This window comes from Perca flavescens, chromosome 6 (genome assembly GCF_004354835.1).
Source record: "Perca flavescens isolate YP-PL-M2 chromosome 6, PFLA_1.0, whole genome shotgun sequence".
Taxonomy (NCBI): domain Eukaryota; kingdom Metazoa; phylum Chordata; class Actinopteri; order Perciformes; family Percidae; genus Perca; species Perca flavescens.
In genome coordinates, this window is record NC_041336.1 from 37843277 (window position 1) to 37866392 (window position 23116).

General features: G+C 41.0%; 1 protein-coding gene across 1 annotated transcript in view; it reads right to left on the bottom strand.

Annotated features, from left to right (window-relative positions):
* zfpm2a (zinc finger protein, FOG family member 2a) overlaps window positions 1-23116 on the bottom strand; it is a 137851-nt gene that overhangs the window by 41873 nt on the left and 72862 nt on the right. The window contains exon 5 of the mRNA XM_028580069.1: window positions 9595-9706. Within this exon, the coding sequence (XP_028435870.1) occupies window positions 9595-9706 (112 nt within the window). The remainder of the gene's footprint in view (window positions 1-9594; window positions 9707-23116) is intronic.

Genomic DNA, 23116 nt, shown 5'->3' on the forward strand with positions numbered 1-23116 from the left:
ACAATGGAGCTTTAAGAAGCTTCACAAATGTACACATATCATATTTCCAGATTGCTACAACTACACCTTTAAAGCTCATTGTTAAACCCGCCTCATGCATCCCTGTGTCCTTACCCATGGCATTGGGCTTTAAGAGGGGTAGAATAGCTAAGATCCCTGGATGAGATAGCATGCTAAAACAACCCACAGATAAGGTACTAATGCTAGAGGTGGTTTGCAGTTGCGTTCTTCTGTGCGCTGCAATGAGAAAAGAGAAACGGTGATATCACACTGATACAGCGCTCTAAAGACTATGGGGCTATGTGTTTTTCCCCCCACGCAGGTGGATGTACAATCAATAAAATGGATTAGCTGCAAAGGTATGTATAAAGGTTATCGCCGAGTTCTCCTGCATGAACACAGTGGCGACCCCACAAAACAATTTAGTAATGTGTCAAGCTATTTCTTCAGAGAAAATCAGATTATGTTTTGCCCAACCTAAAAATTGATTTGCAGCGGTGTACATTATCAAAGGAAACATTGGTGCTGCTCCACCAGACCCAATAAGGCTTGAAACAAAACTGTCCTTACTCTATTCTCTAAAGTAGTGGTATCATCGCGACAGTCAGCGCTGTATGTTTTTCTTCCACTGTCATGTCCTTTTTTTCCTTCACCGTGGCCGTTTTTTTTTTCATAGTATGATCATCTCCTCTCACCCTGGGAGTTTCACCTAGACTCACTCAGTTTCACTTTAGTTTAGTTACACTCACTGCAGTCCTGTGTCAACCCTCAGAGAGACTTTAACCGTGTGGTTTTCCATCACGCTGACTGACGATCTAAACAGCCCCTCCACCCCAGTGATTCCTCTATCTCTCTCCCTCCATCTCTCTCACACTAGAGCACACACACACACACACACACACACACACACACACACACACACACACACTGACCCCGCTCAAGCCTGATAAAAAAGGCACCACCATCCCCTCCCCCCCTCCAAAAAAAGCTGTGTGGATGTGCAGAAAGGCCCCTCTCTCCAGCTCTCAGCTTTTGTCTCTGATTATCCCTGCACACACACACACACACACACACACACACACACACAAACACACACACACACACACCTCCACGATTGCCTACATCCTCTCCTGCGCATACACTCTTCTTTTCAACCTGCTCCAGGATCTTGTGTGTGTGTGTGTGTGGGGGGGGTTGACTCTGACCAATGGCATTCAACAGCAGGGCTTTATCCTGAAGCACACTGACAATGCTTTTCACACCTACTTACCACAGCAGAGATGGGGGCGGTGGGCTGCATCATACCCAGGCCCTAAAAGCAGGCTAAAGGCTTTTAGAAGACACACACAGAATGGACTCTTTAATTACTGACTCAAGATCCCGCAGTAGATTAAAAAACCTTGCAGAAGCTTATATTCATATCCGCAGAATTTTTCAATGAATATAAAAGCAGTCATTGATTATGCCGTTAAGGCAGGGAAGTTAAGAAGGGAAATATAAAGTCCCTATAATCACATTAGCTTGCAGTGATTAATGTAATAAAGTGGGATCTTTCTTCCCCATCTGTATTGAACACATTCAACACTGAGGAGACATGCTCAAAATATTAAGTAGCAGTTTCTCAAAATCCACTTAGGTCAGTTCTGTGTTTGAAGACATCTGCAGAAGCAATGCAGATGACTCATAAAACATTGTTACACAGTGCAGATAGGGAGGGTGTGCACATGCATGGATGAAAAAATATTATGTTGCATCTGCTTTGGGCACTTGCAGCGCTTTGAATGACTTTACATGTGTCTTCACCAGGGCTGCAACTAACGATTATTTTCATTGTGTGTTGTTTTCTCGATTAATCGATTAGTTGTTTGGTCTATAAAAAGTCAGAAAATTTTGAAAATGTGGATCAGTGTTTCCCAAAGTAATGCCCAAGATGACGTCCTCAAATGTCTTGTTTTGTCCACAACTCAAAGATATTCAGTTTACTGTCACAGAGGAGAGAAGAAACTAGAACAATATTCACATTTAAGAAAACTGGAATCAGAGATTTTAAACTTTTTTTTCATAAGAAATGACTCAAAACCGATTAAGCGATTATCAAAACAGCTGGCGATTAATTTGATTGTTGACAACTAATAGACTAATCGATTAATCTTTGCAGCTCTGGTCTTTCTCCTGTCCCTCCTGCATGATCAATACCGAAGCGTTTCTCATCATTGATTATTCAATTATAGAGAAGTTAAATCTGTGACACACTCTCATGTCAGAGCATTAACCAATGCAGCCAGCGGTGGAGAGGAGGGAAGAAGCTTCCTCTTCACTCACTGTTTTTTTTTCTTCTTTTTTTTTCCTTTCTTTTTTATAAACGTGGTGCTTAAAGCGAGCTCAGTGTAGTCCAGGTACTTCACTCAGATGATTATAATGCCACGAGGGTGCAATACATCACTCTTATTAGCCACACTGGAGCACAATGGTATCATAATTAATGGTCGCAGCAGGATTGAACGCTGCCCTGACATGGAAAAGTGGGCCTACTTAAGCTCTACAAGGCATTTAAATATGCAGAGTGAATGGCACAACCCAAACCCTCCTGCTCTAAGGACAGCCCACGCTCATTAGCCTGACACCTTCTGTGGCATTAATACAAGGACGAGCGGCACACACTCACAACACAAATCGCAAGCACATACTCTAAACGGTGCATGCACATACCACAGCTACGAACTGTTAGGCCGTTGTGATATATGAAAAGAACAATCTTGTCCCTCATCAGTGTCCATCACTTCTTTTGCATTTTCTCCCTGCATTGTTGTTTTTTTGTCTTAAGGCTTAGTCTATGCTGAATACAGATGGACATATATGTGTCAGCAGCCATTATTCAAATGTTGGGTAATGGCGCTTGGTGTGTGCGCGCGTGTGCAGTGGGTTTGCAGTGAATGTGGGTGCTGTGGCGTCTGGTGCCTGTGCTATACTGTCTAGCACAGGGAAAATGCCTGCGCGGCGGGAGAACAATGCACATAAAAGGCTGTCGGAGGAAGCGTCTGGAGCTGACGTCTTTCACATGGCTCTGAATGGAGCAGCAGCAAGTGTGTGTGTGTGTGTGTGTGTGTGTGTGTGTGTGTGCGCGTGTAGTTTATATGCTTACAAGTGAGGCAGAAAGAAACAAATGGAGAGAAAACGCCCTCTAGAATATGTTTGTAGACAGAGACAGGGGGAAAATAATAAGAGTGTGTGTTCCCGTCTCGGTCATGCGTACTGAAATGTGTGTGATTGTGTGTGCATGAATTCCTGTGCTCCTAAATACATGTGTGGGATGGTTAAGTCCTCTCAGATCGCCATATGATTTTGGATTTCGCTGTTCTTAACCCACCACACACTCTATTCCTCCTCCTCCTCTCATCTCCTCTCCATAAAGCCAGCTTTACTACTTCTCCTCAATTGCTAACGTGGAAGCTTCAGCTACTCAACAGCTGCCAAATGCCTAAAACCAGCCACTCATCTCCACCCGGCTCACTCCAGCCTGACCGTACCGAGTTATCGCGTGGCTCAGTGCAATCAATTATTGCTGCAGTGGAATCATTAATAATTTCCTAATGAAAACGATTCTGTTGATCTGTTGTCTTTTAATTAAACATAATTAGTTGGCTGCTCGGAGCTGTGCTGGGGACTCCTTTAGGGTACAATTTTGTTTTAATACACTGATAATGAAATTTTTTACATTGTGTCAGTTGTTTAGTTATTATTCAGTCACACTATTTCGCTATGTTCCCAGATAACAGATAATAACCCTCGCACCTCCTGTTCGCCGCAGTCATTTTAAAAGAGGAGGGTTGAAATGAACAATTAAATTTTGAACTGTAAGAGTCCTCTCCTCTCACTGTTTAATGCTGCATGCTGCCAGGGAGCCGTGCAGGAAACGGTGCGGTTTTACACTTTCATTTCAGGTGGGAAAAAAATAAAAAATAAAACCTCCAAATGTCTTTGGAAAAACATTGCAAGGCTGTTGCAAATGCATGAGTCAAATAGATACTACATGTGTCCGGGCAGGTCACGCTAGTTCATCGCATGCCTCAGAGGTCTGCAGCTCTGGAGCAGTGGGGAAGAGCGAATGAAGGCATAAAAAAAGGGATCTGATTGTGAAGACTTAGAGAAAATGAAATAATACAAAGACACAGCGAGTTGGCTAATTCGGCACTGTCCGGGCTTATGTAAAACGGCCTAGTTACATTGGTCAATTTCTGCACGAACAATGGGCTAAGTTGCTCTGGAGACTTATTGGACATGCTGTATCTGAATGTGGTCTGGCTTAAGAGGCTTACAGTTGAAAAGTTTAGGTGACCTCTGAATAATGCCACATAATGTGGTCACATTGAGGGTGTATAGTTTCAATGGGCTCAGATATCAGGTAACAATGGGGTAAGCACAATGGAGGCTCACACTGGGATGGATGAAGTCATATATTGTACTTTAGACCTAAAAATGACACTTTGACTGTACACTCAGATCGGACTGTGTTTGATTTCAGCAAACGCTGTAGACAGGTTTCATCTAACGGGACTGTGATATACTGCAGGAATTTGAAATTTCCTGGGAAAATATTACCAAATATAACTAACTTGGTGTTATAATAACATTTTGGTGTACAATTTACAATAGTTTGCTGGTGGTATTATATATATATATATATATATATATATATATATATATATATGGTTGTACGTTGCAGTAGAGCATGTTCCCACTTACAGAGGTTTATCCCTTGACTCAGAGGCCCAGGGTTCGAATCTGACCTGTGGCCCTTCCCTGCATGCCCCCTCTCTCTCCCCTTTCATGTCTAAGCTGTCCTATCAATCAAAGGTTACAGACAAATGCATTGTTGGTCTCGTTGTTTTCACTGTTCACAGTGAGAGAAATACAGAAAAACGTCAGACTTATCCTTTAAACAGGCTCGGTCACGTTGGCTGTTGCTAAAAGTCTCCCAATCAGGCAGATTCTCAGATTTGAACAGAGCCTTCATTTGTAACATCAACTGGGTGATGAGGAGGAATCGAAATGGAGCTGAATTTTATTTTCTCTGTTAAATCTCTCCTACTTTCCAGCTGCATTGTTTATCAATCTGTTGTTTATCTGTACAGAAAACTCTCCACAGGTTTCTCTCTCTTTCTCTCTCTCTCTCTGGGTCCCTGTCTGTCATTTTCTCTCTCTCTCTCTCTCTCTCTCTCTCTCTCTCTCTCTCTCTACCTCTCTTTCTCCTCCGTCTGCAGCGTTACTGTAACATATAATTACTCTGCAGACTTGCAGCCTGTTTCTATAACTTCAGGGGTTCAAAGAAAACTGTCGGAGTGTGGAGGAGAGCATTGTGGGAGTTCCAGGTGGATTTCTCGATAATGAGTTAGCGCAGTAGTAGAGTCGAGAGTTTTAGTAATGGCTGGCTGCTAAGGCTCTTCCTGGGAGTTTAATGTAAAACAAACAGGGCCATGCTGACAGCCTGGGAAAAACAGATATTGCACTTTTCCACTTCCTCTTCAGGGCTCTTGCTGCCTCTCATTCTAAGAACAGCAATTTAAAGAAGAATTTATATTCATGAAATGGCTCTGCGGATCCTAATTTAAGACATTTAAAAGCCTCAAACTTTACGTATGGTCTTTGACTTCTAATTTCTTTTAACCCTCCTGTTGTCCTCGGGTCAAATTTGACGCGTGAAAAAAGGGACCAAAACGTTTTAAAAAGACGTCACAAAAAGTGTTTATTTTCAGGGTTAAATGGATAAAAATTCTTCTGTCTGCAAAGATAGTGCAGCCTATCTGTCTATCATTTACATACAATACAATACAATTTGTGTTCTGTATTCCGAATGCAGTACACAAATTGTCAGGTAAGACATCTTTTTGCTGGCAACAGGAATTGTAGGATCCCAGAAATAGGCAAATGAATCTAAAAGACTATATAGGGTTAGCTTGTCTTGGTGCTGATGACCCGGGGCGCCCCGCGGGTGGACCTGAACACACCTCCCTGCTGCTTGTTACACACTCCAGTGCATGTATTATACATAACACACTGCTGGAGCACAACTCTCAGAGGAATCATTTCTGATGACTCCTGTCCCCTCTCTCCCTCTGCACACATTTCTCCCACTTCCTGAATGACAAGTTTTGGGGTGGGGGAGTGGTGGGGGGCATAGAGAACAAGCGGTTGTACAACATGTAATGCAGAAATCACAGACACAACAGCCAACAGTAAGCTACAGCCACTCAAACCAATCACCCGGGCTTACTTAGAGATACTCCCCCATAGAGTCACACTGGCAGGCATCCAAAGTGAACTGCTACTATCTTTGCAGGCAGCCATAAAGAAAGCCGAGACCAGTGAAAAGGTAAGCCAAACACACATTCTGCAAGCATACTGTGTATTGAGATATTCACTGTTTTCCATAAGTAACGCATCTCAGGGAGCAACGAAGCAGCCCACAGAGGAGAAACAGCACAGCGCTGAAGATAGAAACAATCTGGGGCCTCAGCTTTTTTTTTTCAAGGTGGGGGAAAAAAAGTTCCTGTTGGATTCTTTCCATTTAGTCGATCTAGTGTCGACACCATGAACACCTCTCCAGCACCGCTTCAAAAGGAAAAAGCAGAAAAAAGGGTCAAATTCCAAATTGAATTTGACAAAGATTTGATAATTTCGGCACGCTGACGTTCAATTTCAATGTCACCTCCAGAGGGTGCCCACACATGCTTATTGGAATATTTAAAGGAAGGCAACGAAGAAGAATGAGCGGGTATGAATCAGTCTGGACGCAAGAGTCAAACAGCTGAACGGCATCAAACACTTTCACCACTTTCGGAACTTACTCCCAGTCCACCTCAACGAAAAAAAAAAGTCGCCAGGAGTGAAAAATGTGGAACAATTTTGGATAGAGAGCTGAGAAAAAAAAAACGGACAGCCAACCAATTTATGGGAAAGCTCTGTGGCACAGTTGCTACAAAGCTGTTTGAGTCAGGTGTAGAATTACACAGACTGAATTTTTTGTACCTTGTGATATCACAGTAGTGTCCAATTTTTTATATTTTTTAATTGTAACATTCATTTCAAAGTTAAAAGTTTTCATGACGAGATAACGCAAGACAGGCTTTTGTGATATTACTGTTTAATTAAATGAACGAGTCTTCAGAAAAAACAAACAATATATTGTCGCTGTCGGGCAGAAACCTTATTTTTTGGGCATTTATTTTGATAGGACAGCTGACAACATGACAGGGGAGAGACATGTAGCAAAGGACCACAGGTTGGAGTTGAACCCCCAGCTGTTGAATTGAGAAGTAAGCCTCTGTATATGGGCACCTGCTCTACCAGGTGAGCTACCCATGGTGCCCTATTTTCAATTTTAAAAATCATAAATCAATGCTATTGGTCACCCTTTATATCTGTCTGTAGGTTTAACAAATATTTGAAGAGTGACAAGGCAATGTTAAGGACGAAACGCCCCACCCCCCTCTCTCGTGCCCTAAGAGCCCGTAGAAACTGTGTATTCAGATATACAATTTGTTGAAAATAAAAACAAGTGAAATTAATAATGAATGTGATGTGTTTTATTTAGCAAAATTGCACTGTGTTGTTCTATCCTCTCCAATATTTCCTATATTTCTAAGCAGATTTTCTATGCTGTATTGTGATTATTGGTCCCCCCACGTGCCACCCCACTTCCTCCAAATCCCTCCAAAAACCTGGAATCACCCTTGAATATATCAATAAAATGTTAGTTTTTTTTCATTTCCTGAAAAACAACGGTTTTAGACATGCAAGGTTGTCACCCGACAGCAGCGATATACTACGTTCATCACTACATATGCTCCAACTACAGAAACATGAACACGTTAAATGGCGGCGGATGTATTTCATGCTGTTTTTAACCCACTCCCCCCCATCCAGCTTAGTGATGTCTAAGACACAGCAACTATGAGGTGACAAGAGATACTTAACTTCCACTCTGAGATTTAAATTAATTCTTTGTATTTAACATCCTCTCTATTATCGTTTGTCATCAGTTGGCAAGCGTGTGAAGATTCTTGTGGGGGGGGGGGGGAGATTTACTGTAATGAACTTATACAGCACAACACAGAACAACTCTCCCAAGGGGGACGTCTGGAGATATTATTGTGCTTAATTTAATAAAGGTCAAACAGGAAGTGACAAAGAAAGGGAAAGCGTCAGTGATACACAGCCGAGGTGATGACGCTGCGCGTGCTGCATGCGATCCTATCTCCACGATACATGTACATGAAGAAGAAAGGCGGAAGGAAACTCCTAACAAAAAAAGTGAGAAATCCTGTTATTTTTTTGTTTCATACAGTCAAGTCTCTGAGCAAAAAAAAAAAGATTAGAAGATTTTAAAGAAGTGCATAATCTTCTTTCACAGCTTATCAAAACTTTAATGATTTGGTGATAAAGAGCACAAAGTTAAGTAGCCGGTTAAGAGGATAACTCCCCAGTGCAGTCTAGTGATTAGTAGATGAGAATTGGGAGACTGAAAATCCGGGGTTGCAAATCCCACTCCTGCCACTTATTCACTTTTAAAAAGGGAGAAGAAGCTCCATTTCAGCTTTGGGGGTATTGTCACGGGGTAATCATTTTTGAAAAGTGATAAATGGAGCCCCCTTTTTCCTTCACCCTCTGGAATCCCAAACACATCTTTATTTACGTATTTATTTTGCAGTGTCTCTCTGGTTAACACCCGTCAAGACCCAATTATAGCTGCAGAAGCCTTGTGCTTTCATGGGACGTGAAGCTACTACCACTGTAGTGTCAGGGCTGTATGCACTTTAAGCATCTTCTCATACAGTCTGCAACAAACCAGGCTCTCTACAGAGCCATGTCGGGCTGGTTTTTAATGAGGGTTTGCCGGACACAATGCAGCAGATTGAGGAGTTTATCGTTATGACAGTGGGTCATTTGGGGTTTTTGCGCTTTTTAGGGTGAAGGCTGAGTAAACAACATGGATTCGTCTGACAGATATGTTGTACTTCTTTCCACTTATTTGCACAACTCCATTTCTGCCGTGGGGGCTCCTTGTATGGATATGTCTGATTTATTAAAGATATACAGATAAAGCTGTGGCGAATTAGCGAGAGAACAAATGAAGCAAAATGGCAAGCCCATCTCCACTTGTGCTCTGCTCGCTATCAGCGCCAAGATAGGGATTCACTTAGTATAAAAAAAAAGAGAAAAAAAGGGGGCATTAATTACCTTGTGAAATCTAAAGACCATTAACTTTGTGTGTCAAGTGATGTTTCTCAGTTCCTAATCAGAGTTTTAGTGATATAAATGACTCTTTGGAGTAAAACAGATATAGTGTGGGAGCGTTTATGTTATTATGTGGGAGCTGCAAATATTTGTGTGTGTTTGTGACTTTGGGGAAAAAAAAGGAGAGCGAGAAAGAGACGAGACAAAAGTGAAAGAAAGACGGAGGGACAGACAGGCCGAGGGGGAGAGACAGGCAGGAGTGGAGTGGATGGAGGATTGTCAGTGTCTTCTGCGGCGGTGCTGTGGCGTGGTGTGCTGCGCTGCCGAGAGATAACAGGATGCCGGGCGCTGCTTGCTTACCTTTGCTGTACACCACACAGTTGTTTTTGTTGTCTTCCGCTCCCTGCCAAGTCACATCCAGCAGCCACCTGGGGCCGGCGCTCAGCACCACCGGGACCGTGCTCTTCGTCTTCTGGACCAGGACAGATAACAAACACTAATCATTTACTTATTTTGGTGATTAAGGAAACATTAATAACCACTGAGTTACGCTCTTCTGCTGCTCTCAATGGCCATAAACAGACAATTTCAGAAACTATACACCATGCAACTCATGTCCAACCCAATTTTGTATTTATTTTTTTACGCTGAGAAGATTTGAGAATCAGGGCAGGTGTGTGTGTGTGCGCGCGCGCATGCGTGTGTGTGTGTGTGTGTGTGTGTGTGTGTGTGTGTGCGTGGTAGTAAAAGTCAAAGTCCTGCATTGTAAATGTAATGTAGGAATATATACTTAAAGTAATAAAAGCAAAAGTACTCAATGCAGAAAAATCCTCACATTTAAGAAACTGGTCTAATCATTTCATTTCAGCTGGACTCCTAGGCCTGAGCATTGTACTGTCTGTGTGTGTGTGTGTGTGTGTGTGTGTGTGTGTGTGTGTGTTGGCCTACAGACAAAGGCTTTACAGTGGTCGGAGTGGTGACAAATGGGTGCAAGAGCCTGCATTGTATCTAACAGGAGGAATAATCATCTAGGATTGGAGCCAATGATTCAGCATCAGATCTCTAAGATTAAGAAGAACATCTAAGGTGTCTGGGAATTATGAAAAAAGAGAAAGAAAGAAGAAAAAAAGCTGGTGACTTTCAGAGAGAAGGAAGCGAGTGTTTGGCGGTGAACTTTGGACACATTGTGCCTTGCTATCGCCAGGATCTCTCTATTTCCTGAAACAAGCTAGGAAGAATTTAAAGAATCAGTATCCATTTCAAAGGCCGATTGAGGTTAGAGTTTTTATAATATGCCGGAGAAATTATTCTGAATGTGTAAGGTCATTTTTCTTCTTGGTCAGAGGTCAAACGTGGAGTTTTATTTCTCGGAAAGAAAAAAAGAAAACTGGGAGATAGAGTGCAACGTATACACCACAATGGATTCCCATGGTGCAGTGTCACCAGATCTGCTCGCTCGATTTCTCCTCCGACAATTTTCTGTTGGGTTTGATTTTATTCGGTTGTTGTTTTTCTTTTGCGTCTTGCAAAATGGAGTGACAGTGGTGTTGAGCATGTGCTGCACTATAAATGTTTGTTGAAAGAAAACATCAGCAGAAAACTGCACTTTAAAATGGAACTTATTCTTTTTTTAGTGGTGCCTTTTTTATTTAATTCAATGTTCAATTTGTTCAATAAAGGAATGTTGGAAATAGGGAGCCTGGGAGGCCTAGTGGTAGAGCGTGCGCCCATATATAGAGGCTCTGTCCCTCAACGCAGAGACCGCAGGTTCAATTCTGACCTGCAGCACTTCCCTGCATGTCATTCTCTCTCTCTCTCTCCCTTTTCATGTCTGTCACAAAAACAACCAAAGGTAAAACCTTAAAAAAAAAAAAAAAAAAATGTTGGAAATTATTTCCTTTTATTTGTTTTAAATTCAACAAGCCATTTGTTATATTTTAGCAGAATACTGAAAACAGCAGAAATACAGAAGTGAGTACACTTTAATGTCTGTTTATTTATCGCAAGTAGTATCGTTATCGATATATATATATATATTGCATATTTTCTTCATATCGTGCAGCCCTAGTTGGGGGGGGGGGGTTGTCTGGTAGCGACATCCCAGGCAGCTGGGTACAGTAGCCTATTACTCAAAGGCAAAATGTCAGTATATCAAGGCCAGTACTTTTGAACCCCGGGGCCCTCCTTCATTAGGATGTTACAGAAATAGTTTAGCTGAGAGAAAATGGGGTTGGGCTGCAATCTCAACACTTCATTTCTTTTTTTTCCATCTGAGGCAACCGGCGACAGGACACACTGTCCATCTGCCTAATGCAACAGAAAAAATACTAGTCCTCTCGCTCGTGCCTTTCACTTATTTCTCCCTCCGCAAAAGGCAACAACCTTCAAGGATAAATGCAAATGTCACTTGAGCATGTTAAAGGTCTGAATTGGCACAGATATGCACAAGAGATGAGCACTGTGCTCCGGCAGCGCGCCTGCATGCCCCCTCCTCCTCCTCCTCCTCCTCCTCTTCCTCCTCCAGCCCCCCCTCCTCCAGCCACCCATTTCTCTTTCCATGAACTCTATCTAGTCGGAGGCTGGAGGACAAACGCAGTCTTTTTTTAGAGAGCATTATTTACAAATAGCAAATACCGTACATCTCAGAGAGATAGCAATCTGTTTGGATTTTGTCTGCAAATTAAGAAAACAAATACAGACACTAAATAAAGACAGATTTTGACATAGTCTGTATATAGGTGGATATATACACAGTATATATATATATATAGCTCTGCACATTGGCAAACTACCCTGCCAAACTGATCAAACACAGACAGTAAATTGTGTCTGTTGATATTCTTATTCCTTCCCCTGGCATCTCCTTATCCCGCCCTGGCAGCAGATGAGAGAGAGAAGACCTCTGTAATTTAAGTCATCCTCCATTTCACATTTCAAATTAGCCTCACAATAAAGTCTTCTATCCGGCTAACCTGAAAATCTCACACCCCTGTCAAAGGAGCAGAGCAGACCAGGCCGATTGTTGCTATGGACGACTATCTGAAATGGGAATCAGATTAACCCTTCCTTAGATCTCCAGACTGGAGCCATCTCTTATTCAGCAGCGAGAGGCCTCTCCGCCGTCCCTCTGAGCCTCTGGGAATTCATGATATTCCAGCTGCTCTTAATGTAGCCAACAGGGACAACACACCACATTAACTAGACATCTTGCCTCTGTTAGCGCTCATGAGACATTTGTTACAAAAAAAAAAAATCTCAATTGTTCCTTTTAATTATTGCGGAGATACAACTTTTTAAAATTCGGACTATGGGTGTTTTAGTATTTTAATTGTTAATTAACACTAGTTTCTTTGCTTCTTTTTTGTTGGAGACAGAGCAGCAACAAGGCATGACAGTTTCTCAGTGCAGATTTACATAATGCATCGATGGTGACAATGGTGGCCTATGTGCATTGTAAGCATGCTGCATGTACCAGACGTCACGCAGACAAAGAAATGCAGAAAAAGCAAGTGCACACAACAAATTTGGGATTAAGACACGGTGGCATCACTGCGGCGAGGAGCGTCTGCAAATGCAAATGAAAACATTTGTACAACCGGATCAGTTGGCCTGAGTGGCCGAGGCCAGAAGAAATGCAGATTGACAGGCAAAACATTTAGATTTCCCTGGAGCGAGGAAGCGTGTAATAAATAGAAACAAACTCCTCTTCTCCCTAACAATCACACCAGCAGGGGATGTGACGTACGGAAGCTCTTTCCTGTCCAAAGCAGAATACGGAGGGGAAGTTCGTATAATATGCTGACATCTATTGGACAGTTAAATAGGTCACTTACAAAAACCAAAACAAAATCTGTGCATATGCATGTAAACAAGTGGATAATCCCCCTTTTTTAAAAAAAAGAATATATTACTAATTTTCAACATCACTTTTAGGTGTATTTAATAGATATTCAAATAAAGAGATATTAAAAACAAGTAACTATTTGTTCTGTTTATAGAGATACAGTGTTTAATATCAGTTTACAGACTAGCATCCCTGTCAGAGCCTGTAAAAAAAAAAAAAAACCTCCTCTGGCCTTCCTGTCTGTGTAGTGCATTATGGTTTATCCACCCTCTGCCTTCACTCCAGTGGTTCCAATACTCTGGCAGTATTTTTATTATTATTTTTCTGAGCTCTGTTACCGTTCCTCGTGTAAGAGATACAGTGACCAAAACAGTGTAGTCAGCGAGGAAGTGATTACAAACTGATGCTCCAAATTCGCTATAAAATGAAAATCAATATTTCCACAAGTTGCTGCAACATAAAAGATAACCTTCATTGATTTTTCGAGACTTAGACCTCTGTGATAAGATCTAATATAAATTTTCAGCCACACGGATTTGGATCAGAGCGGTAGCAGGGGCTGAACGATAAGTTCGGTGCACATCTCTCAGAGTTGGATTTTTTCCCCCTCCCCTTCTCCTTTTTCCCCTCTTCCAAGGCAGGGCTGTGCTATTTATAATTGGCCCTGTGAGAGCAAAAAAAAAGCTTCTATCAGGAATCTGTTCTAATTTTTATTACGGAGAAGCTAAAGCCTGTTCCAGATAATTTGGAAATTTCAGGGGAATTGTGATAGAGCTGATGGCACAGCCGGACTGACTCCAGAAAGGAGCTAACCTGTAATAGCCTCTGTGGCTGCGCTGATTAAATGTTGCCATAGATGAAAGACCTGCCATCACCGCAATAAATTAACCAATCACACAAATCCCAAGTCGCTACTAATCCCTCCTTGATACCATGATCCTCTGATCAGCTGAAGGAGGTGAAGAAGAAAGTGGCTTGTGACACTCAGCCTTTCCTCTAACTCCCTGCTTCCCTGTGTAAACAACAAGCTAATGATATCACCGCTGACCATTTCACCACCACTGGCTACTCTTAACCCGCTTCATGGTCGGGGCAGGTGAAATCGATACAAACCTTGGTGGGAATGATTATTTTCCTCATGGCTTTTTTTTCTTTTCTTCCCCCTCCCTCCCCCCTCCCCCCTCCCTCCACCAAGGTCACTGACTGGCACTGTATCCGTCTTGATCCCACAGCTGCAGGATTTAGACAACTGACAGATCAAAACCACTCCGTCTGAATATCTCCACAGTCATTGCCTTTTATACATCCCGCTTTCAACACCCACTCGGTATGAAGGAGTGCCACCGTTCATATAATGGTGCTAACTAAGACTGGGCGATCTGGGGAAAAGAAGATATCGGGAATAATACATCGATGTCGGTGTTGCGACGATATTGTACGGTTGACTATTGGTGATTTAACTCAAATATTTTCACAATGAGATTTTAGATAAATAATCATCAGTAAGGTGGATGTAATGACTAGGTGGGTAGAGGCAAATAATAACACAGCTACAGCAGTCTGGTAGGCTCAGAAAAGTACATCACTCTACTGTAATGCTGCCTTTAAATCCAGGAAAAGACAACACTTATGTCATATCATGATATTACGATATCCAAAATCTAAGACGATATCTAGTCTCGTATCACAATATCGATATAATATCGATATATTGCCCAGCCCTATTACTAACGCCTTTTTAATGATTTTTTTCCCCCTTTTCCGCCAATAAAACTCCACAATTTAACTTGAATCAAAGATGAGTAAACAGTACATCTCACTTTCTCTCCCCTACTTTACATCCGACCCTGTGTTAGCATCGCATTTAGATGTCCCAAACAATTTTTAAAGTGCCATGGTCCTTTTCAGAGGATCCTGGCAGTCCAAACATAACCAAAAAAAAAAAAAGAAGCTTATGTATGGGTTATGTCAAGTTTATATGTTCTCTGTTTCTAACATGGGAATGAGGATAAAGGATTTGTACCTGTTTTACCAGTCAGTTTACAGCAGACAGCACACTCACACCTTGATAACGTCCATTGCAATTAGTTGTTCACTGCGATGAAACAAATTGCATGTGGTCAACTGGAAATTTCATTAAGGGAGATTTTCCTCTAGCCCTCGTTATCGCTCTGCGTATTAATATTTTCTTAGCCTCAAGGATGGATGGGTTGCAAGGGGTCTTTTTTTTGTTGAATAAAACAGCCAACGACCAAACCTTGCAGTCTGTGTTCTCCCACTACTATCCATGCTCGGGGGAAAGCTGTGCATATGCTTAGTTAGGTGCTGCATGTTTTTCATTTTGCACCCTGAAATAAGATCCTCGACAACATCCTACATAGAGTGAGAAATACCTTCATTTCTAAAGTCTGCTTTTGTGTCATTTCTTTCCTCTTCTAAATGGCCATGGTTACATCTGCTGAAATGAAAAGATACCTACATACCGCCTTTCATTCCCCCCCCCCCCCCTCCCTCCTCTCCCTCTCTCTAAGGCTATAGCATCTGCTATTGGGAGACTAAATAACAGAAATATGCAGGAATTGCACACTAATTCCCTTTAGAGATAGATCTTGGCTGGTGCCCTGTCATAAATCAGAGAATTTCGATATGAAATGAGGCAAGCTGCTCTAATCATTTCTGCATTTCAAATTGGATCACTGGCTCAATCGCTTGGCTTTTTAAACTGCTTGCCTAAGAGCAAATGTGAGGTGAGAGATAATTCAGCTGAAATCTCTGCCTGCTCTGTGCAGCAGTTAGTTTACTGCTTGAGTGCAAGAGAATGCTTTTTTCTTCCCTTAGCCCATCTTTCTCTTTTCAACTTTGTTAAATTGACTTTTCATTTTAAAATCGATTAAATTGAGAGAGTCACCGCTGTTCCCGGAATCTTTAAAGGGACACCCATCACCGTGCGCATGTGCCTTTATTTGGCTGCTGCTATCATGGCGGCGCTATGGGGAATAAATATTTTCTCATTTAAATCACCTTTTATCCTGCTGACCGGACTGTAAGCATCAAAGTTCATGTGCTGCATTAGCCATTACTTATTTCACTCCATTGAAATGCTCACCGTGCTCGTATTTATATTGACTATGGGTGGCATTGCATGTTGACTGTATGTTAAGTTGCATGACTAATAATAATAATAATAATAAGGCAGACTAATGATTGGCTGCACAATGTTAATTAAGGAGCAATTCTTAATTTAGCATAGCTTAATAAGAGTTTACCAAACTCAAAAGATTGTATATGCTACTGGCAGTTTTAAGTAAGTAGAACTTCTTAACATATTTTGAGTTGACAGTACTTATTCCAAATAATTAATTTGAGCATTTGGGTTTACAGTGAATATTTTTTTTTCTTTTGTTATATGACTCCTGTTTATTTTTAAACTGAATCTTCTGCTCACTTAATCAGGGAGGAGAAGAGAGAAGAATAGAGGTTCAGAAGGAGGGGGCACTTTATGCTCTATACTCCATTCTCCAAGACCTTCAGGCACAGTGAGGTGCTCCAACTCTAAAGCCAAACAGTTTAGTGTAAGCTGTACCTGCCCTGAAGACAAGCAACCCCTTTCTCCACCCCTGCCACCTTTCCCTTCCATATTTTTCTTTTCATTTTTCATTTCCTTTCCTATTTTCTCCTTTCCAATCACTCCCTTTGCTTTGATTTCCTTTCCTTTCTCTCCTTTCCTTTCCTATTCATTCTTTTGCTATTCCTTTGCTTTTCTCTCTTCTCTTCTCCTTGTCTTTCATTTTCTCCTCTCATCTCCTCTCCTCTCTCATCTGTCCTTTTCTTTTCCTTTACTATTTGTACCTCACCCACACCACTCTCCACCGATCGAGTCAAAACTTTTTTTCCTTCCTGCCCTTCAGCATCCAACAACAATGTCCTGCACTAGTGGGGAATGTTTAATTCAACTTTACAAGTAAATGCATGTGTGCTTCCGTAACTATGTATAATGTCCCAAGAACTATTTGAAGTAGTAAACAAGAGAAAGCTGAATTTGTAATGCATGTGCTCCAGGACTTAATCATATCTTGGAGGTAGAGTGCACACACACACACACACACACACACACACACACACACACACACACACACACACACACACACACATATATACACGTGTACTTCTTGTGGACGGAACAGCCCTGTCGCTTCACTACTCACTGTTTGAATTACTCAAAATTTCCCATTTGAATTGAATTGGGAAGGACTTGTTTGATCTTTTGCATGTAAGTTAGGGCTGACTCCCCGAGCAGTGCAAAGCTGTGTGAGGGAACATAATAGGGAACCCCGAGCCAGTAATGTTCACCTGTATGGATATTACCATGGCCCCTCGGGGTCAAAGTGGCAGGTGGCACATTCTCTGGACAGAACCTCTCTTTCTCTGCTGGGAATAAACATGCGGATGGGGGATTTCTTCAAAGAGGAAGAAAAGGGAACTCAAGAGTCAATCAGTCAGTGAGGTCACAACAAATCCCTGCTCTCATAACCACACATGGAAGACTGGGATCAGTCAGAGGCAGCAAACATAGACAAACAATAAAATAGTAGGCATGATGAGCGAATAAAGCCCCTGACTTTAGATAAACCTCTGTACCCTCCTTTAGGTATTGGATTTTAATATTCTTTTGAACTCCCCTCTCCTCTCTGGTGGAGTTATACGTTTCATGATGCATTAGAATAGCATCTACTGTATGTGATTTTATATTTCAGGAGACTCTCTCGGCCTGTGCATTCAGAAACTGAGCTCTATCCATAACAACGTGCACAGAATCGTAATTACAGCAAACAAGTGCAAAGTAGAAGAAATTCAAAAATGATTTGAGGCAAAGAACAAAGAGAAGAAACACACCAAAAATGCACCGCACATGCTGTACTAGTGTTGTTTCTGTACTTTCCTTTGTTATTTATATTTCTTTAACTTTTACTTTTACTCCACATTTCCCCTAAGCATCTTCGTTACTCATTACTTGCAAGAAATGTTTACGTACGTTGGAGTGAAAGATTCATCTTCCCTGTCCGTTTTTCTCTTTGTTGATATCGGACTTTTGAATTGGATGTTTTAGGAGGTGTAGAAACCTTGGTTATTTTGCTTTACTATAAGGAAGCCACATTAAATTTCATAAGCAAGTTTATTTTATGTTCCAATAATTAAGTACAGTAAATATCAGAACATAACTTTTGATTCTTAAGAACAGTACATATCAGATATTTTAAGACTTTTACTCAAGTAATATTCTACAAGGTGACTTTAACTCCTCCCAAAGTCATTTTCTGGTAAGATACTTGTACTTTTACTCAAGTATTGCTTTCAAGTACTTTATTCAAGACTGCACTGAACAAAGGTATCTGTGATTTGCATAGCACCTGATCATCTGCATACTGCCGTGCAGTGTTCAATAGTTTGATCCCTGGGTGCACTTTAGAGAAATGGGGTCTGGCTAAATCCAGCAAGAAAGACCAACAATATTTACACCAAGTTAAGTAAATAAGATAAAGATGGCGAACTTGCCCCTCACTAAATGCATTAGACGTGAACTCTCTTATCAGAGTCTCAGCACACTAGCTGTTAAAAGATGGGTTTCTCGAGCTGGAAGTGGTCTTTGTTACCCAATTAGTTTGCAGACGACCCCATGTTATAATATTCCTGCTTTGACAGCCTCCCACACATCCATCTAATGAGGTGCTGCCGGACCACCAGGGAGCCAAAGAACACTGTCCAGACCTTCATCTCCTCCAAGCACCTATCAGCTTTCTTATCTTCAATGCTAACCTTTCTTATTTTTTGACCAGAGGACTTGACTTTTTCTGCTTGCATGTTCATCCGTCCGGAGTCATTTTGGCAGGGCTTGGTCTTTTGTAGGCCCCCAAGCCAACTAGGCTGAGGATCAGAGGGCGAAGGCCAGGACAGCGAGACTTATCGAGACCTACCAGTGGGGGTTTTCCTCCCTGTAGGGTGGCCGTTAAAGATGGTCGGATACCATTTTTTGCTTCCCCATACTGATTCCGAAAACTGAACTTGCGTTTCTTAATGGAAAAATAACATAAATAAACTACTTTAAAGTAGGTTTTCTTCAGGGCCAAATTACGTGGTATCGGATTGGTGCATAAACTCCGGTACTTTCCGATACCGATATCAGCATTTTAGGCGGTATCGGAGGTTATTCTGATGCGGGTATCGGAACATCTCTAGTGGCCGTATTTTTTTCCCTCGCCAATGTGTCCAAGAGGAAAGGGGCAAGAAAAATTGCTGAGAGTGACAATGCTTATGTAGAACAGAGGTGGAAGAAGTATTCAGGTCCTTTACTTAAGTAAAAGTACTAACACCACACTTAAATGCATTGAAAATGTTACTTAAGTAAAAGTATAGAAGTATCATCAGGAAAATATACTTAAAGTATTAAAAGTACCCAATGCAGAAAAATGCTCACATTTTAGAAACTTGAAACAATCCAAACTGTTCTGTCAATCAACTAATCGGCTGATCGTTTGGGTAGTTTCATTTATAATAAAACATTGTATTTAATAAACTACATGTGTTTTGTGTGCAAAAATCTTAATGTGTAAAGTAACTAGTAACTAAAGCTGTCAGATGAATGTAGTGGAGTAAAAAGTACAATATTTCTCTCTGAAATGTAGCGGAGTAAAAGTAGAAAGTGGCATGCAAAGAAAAGACTCAAGTAAAGTACAAAGAGCTCAAATTTGTACTTAAGTACAGTACTTACGTAAATGTACTTAGTTACATTCCACCACTGATATATAAAGCACTTTGCTATAAATAATACATGATTTTTGAGATGTTTTAAAGTGCTCATTTACTCACTTTCTAACAAGCGGCAAAACATGGAGATCTCAAACTTTAAATCTTAAAAACGCACTTCAAAAGAGATAATAAGGACATCAGATTTATATTTCCACAATCACAGCTAATAGAGGATATTGGTCAGCCATCTACAACTACCACTAAACATCGCTCTGAACTCACTTTGCGCTGGACTACCTAGAAGAGTATCAGGGGCTGGCAAATGGAAACAATCGAGGATTATCTGCACCACTTTTCAAGAAAGTTGTTTCAACATATCACAAGCACAGCCATGACAGTGACAGATGGCAAAGCAGCTGGCACTACTCAACTTTGTTTCACTTTTCTTTCTCTTTCCCTCTTCTTCTTCTTCTTCTATTTTTTCCTCTTGTGCCTTTGCTGCAATAGAGGTCTGTTCAACCATTCATTTGGGAGGACATATTGCGTACTGTAAAACAAGGCGATATGTGTTAAGCAAGGGAGTTCTTCTGAGCTTGACTATTGTTGCCTGTCAGACCAACATTCTTCACAGACTGAAACCTAGCCTTGCTTATTAGTTTTGTAAGGTAGCTCACAGCTTAAGAAGCACCTGCCCAAATAATTCAAATTCACAAAACTTGAGATAAGTGTGTAAGTGATAGTGTGTGACTTGTTTAAGTGTTATGATATCCCAAATGGAACATTTGTTCATGAATCTTAATGTTCATATCAAGCTGTTTGTGCGTGTTTACGACGTACAGCGAGCATAAGCGTGCAGATACTACATCTCTTCAGTGTGACAGTTTGCTGTCCCTGACGGGTCGCCGGTAGACAGCAAACGCCCAGAGAGTTGGGATTGGGACAGGGACACCCAGCTCACCCTCAAGCCCTGCGGGTGTAAACAGTGGCCCCCCAGGACCCGGAGCCTCACTTGGGCTTTGTCAGCCATCACCGGCCCATGCTCGGCTGCTCCTGAGCAATGGCTGAACCCACGGCAGCAGGAAGACAGCTGCCTGTCTGTCCACTACAGTGGAATGGCTCAGTGTCTGAGAGGATGCAGCCGTGTCATTACAGCGACAGGTTTGATTTGATTTGGTTTTATCTATCTGGAACAATCAACAGTATGTTGTGAAAGAAGAAAAGAAAACACAAAGATAAAACACAAACTTAGACAGATCAATCCGATTTCACCCAAAAACAAAAAAAAAGGGATATGTCCGAGAAGGAGCAGGCAGAAGCCTAATGCTTATATAATCCTGCCGCTACTTCACAATATCATGTTATTAGGGCTGCACGATGTGAGGAAAATATGCAATATGCGATAATTTTGTTGAATATCGCGATAACGATATTTCTCACGATACATAAACAGATACTAAAGTGAACTCAGGTCTGTATTTCTTCTGCTTTCAGTATTCTGCTAAAATACAACAAATGGCTTGTTGAATTTAAAACAAATGAAAGGAAGTCCTTTTTTAACATTCTTTTAAGAACAAATTGAACATTATATTGAATACAAAAGGCACCACTAAAAAAGAGAATAACATTTTAAAGTGCAGTTTTCTACTGATATTTTCTTCTATCTTCTATCGTGACATGTCGCAGCCTTTCACAGTGTGTACATTGCGCTAGTTGATATTGCGATGACGATAAAAAAACTATATGTTGTGCAGCCCTACATGTTATTACAGAAAAAGTTTGTATAATGTATAATTATATACAGTACGTAATTGTAATGTTTCTGTAGTGTGAAATCTGATGAATAATCTAGATCTAACCACTTGGAAAAAAGTGGCATTTTTAGCAGTTGAAAATTATGTTGTGTTTCCAACATACGATGCAGTAGCTGCATTTTCACAACAACAAATCTGTGTGCAACCGAATCAGATTTGGATAGAAATCCTAACATTACTTCACGGCACAAAACAGGAAGAAAGGCAGTGGTGGAAGACATATTCAGATCCTTTACTTAAGTAAACGTAGCAATGCAACGATGCAAATAAAATACTCCATTATAAGTTACAGTCCTGCATTCTACTCTATTCCTTCCTAAGTATAGAAGTAATATCAGCTCAATATACATAAAGCGTCAAAGTAAAAGTACTCATTCTGCAGAATAATTGCCATTCTGAGTCTTATTATGATTGACTACATTACAAGGTTTAAATTAAAACTTTACAATTACATTGTATTTAAAAAGTTCATAATCAGTAACTATAGCTGTCTGATTTATGTAGTAATACACACAGTGTAGTGATATTTCCTTCTTAATTAAAAGTGTAAAGTATAATAAAGGTGCTTTTAATTTGAAGAAAGCTAAAGTGGTAGAAGAGTGAAGGATATTAAAAAATGTTTAATTTGTTTATCTTGTATTTTAAGGGGATAAAGAGAAAAGCTTTGATCCTTGTGATCATGCAGGAACATGGACTTCATTTTGAGAAAATGCTGCCACTATCACTGGTTTATGTTTCACAACAATCAGCTGTGATTATAAGAAGTATAATTATGTATTCGTAGATACAAGTGTGACACTCACTACTCAAAAAAACCAACATTAAATACTGAATGATGCTTCAAATGGTCCCCATCTTTATATTTGTGTGGATCTAGTCACTGTATCCTTGGCATGTTGGAGGAAACCATACAGCCATTACAGGGAGCACAAAGCAAATCAGTGAGTCCTGCTCTGCTTATCAGGGGACCTGCCATATCAGTTTGGGTAGTTGTGTTGTGATGTAAGGACAGCAAAATGTCAGGTTCACTTGTAGATCAAGTCAACCATGCATTATCTCTCAAACAGTGGAGCTCGGCTGTGGCCATAATAGCTCTGACTAGCTGACTGACTGACTGACTGCTTCACGGCTAATATATGGAGCTGTGGGCGGCAATAACTTCCAGCCATGCACACAGAAACTTGGGAAATGAATGTATATAAGCAATACAAAAAAAAAACAATGGTGGAGATTTTTTTTACTAGCCGTAGCCTGCAATCCATTATCAATCTGACTCACAAACATAAATCAGCATCATGTTGATCTGTGTTAAAAAGCCCAGATTTAAAGGGCTACTTCAATGGCATTTGCTTTGATGTTTCCCCCTTTTAATGTATAAGAACATGAAAACCACCGATAATGCCGTCAGTAAATATATATGGATGACACTGAGCAAGGGAAAGCAGGCCAGATAATTAGCATTTTACCCATCTGAAGAGACCCC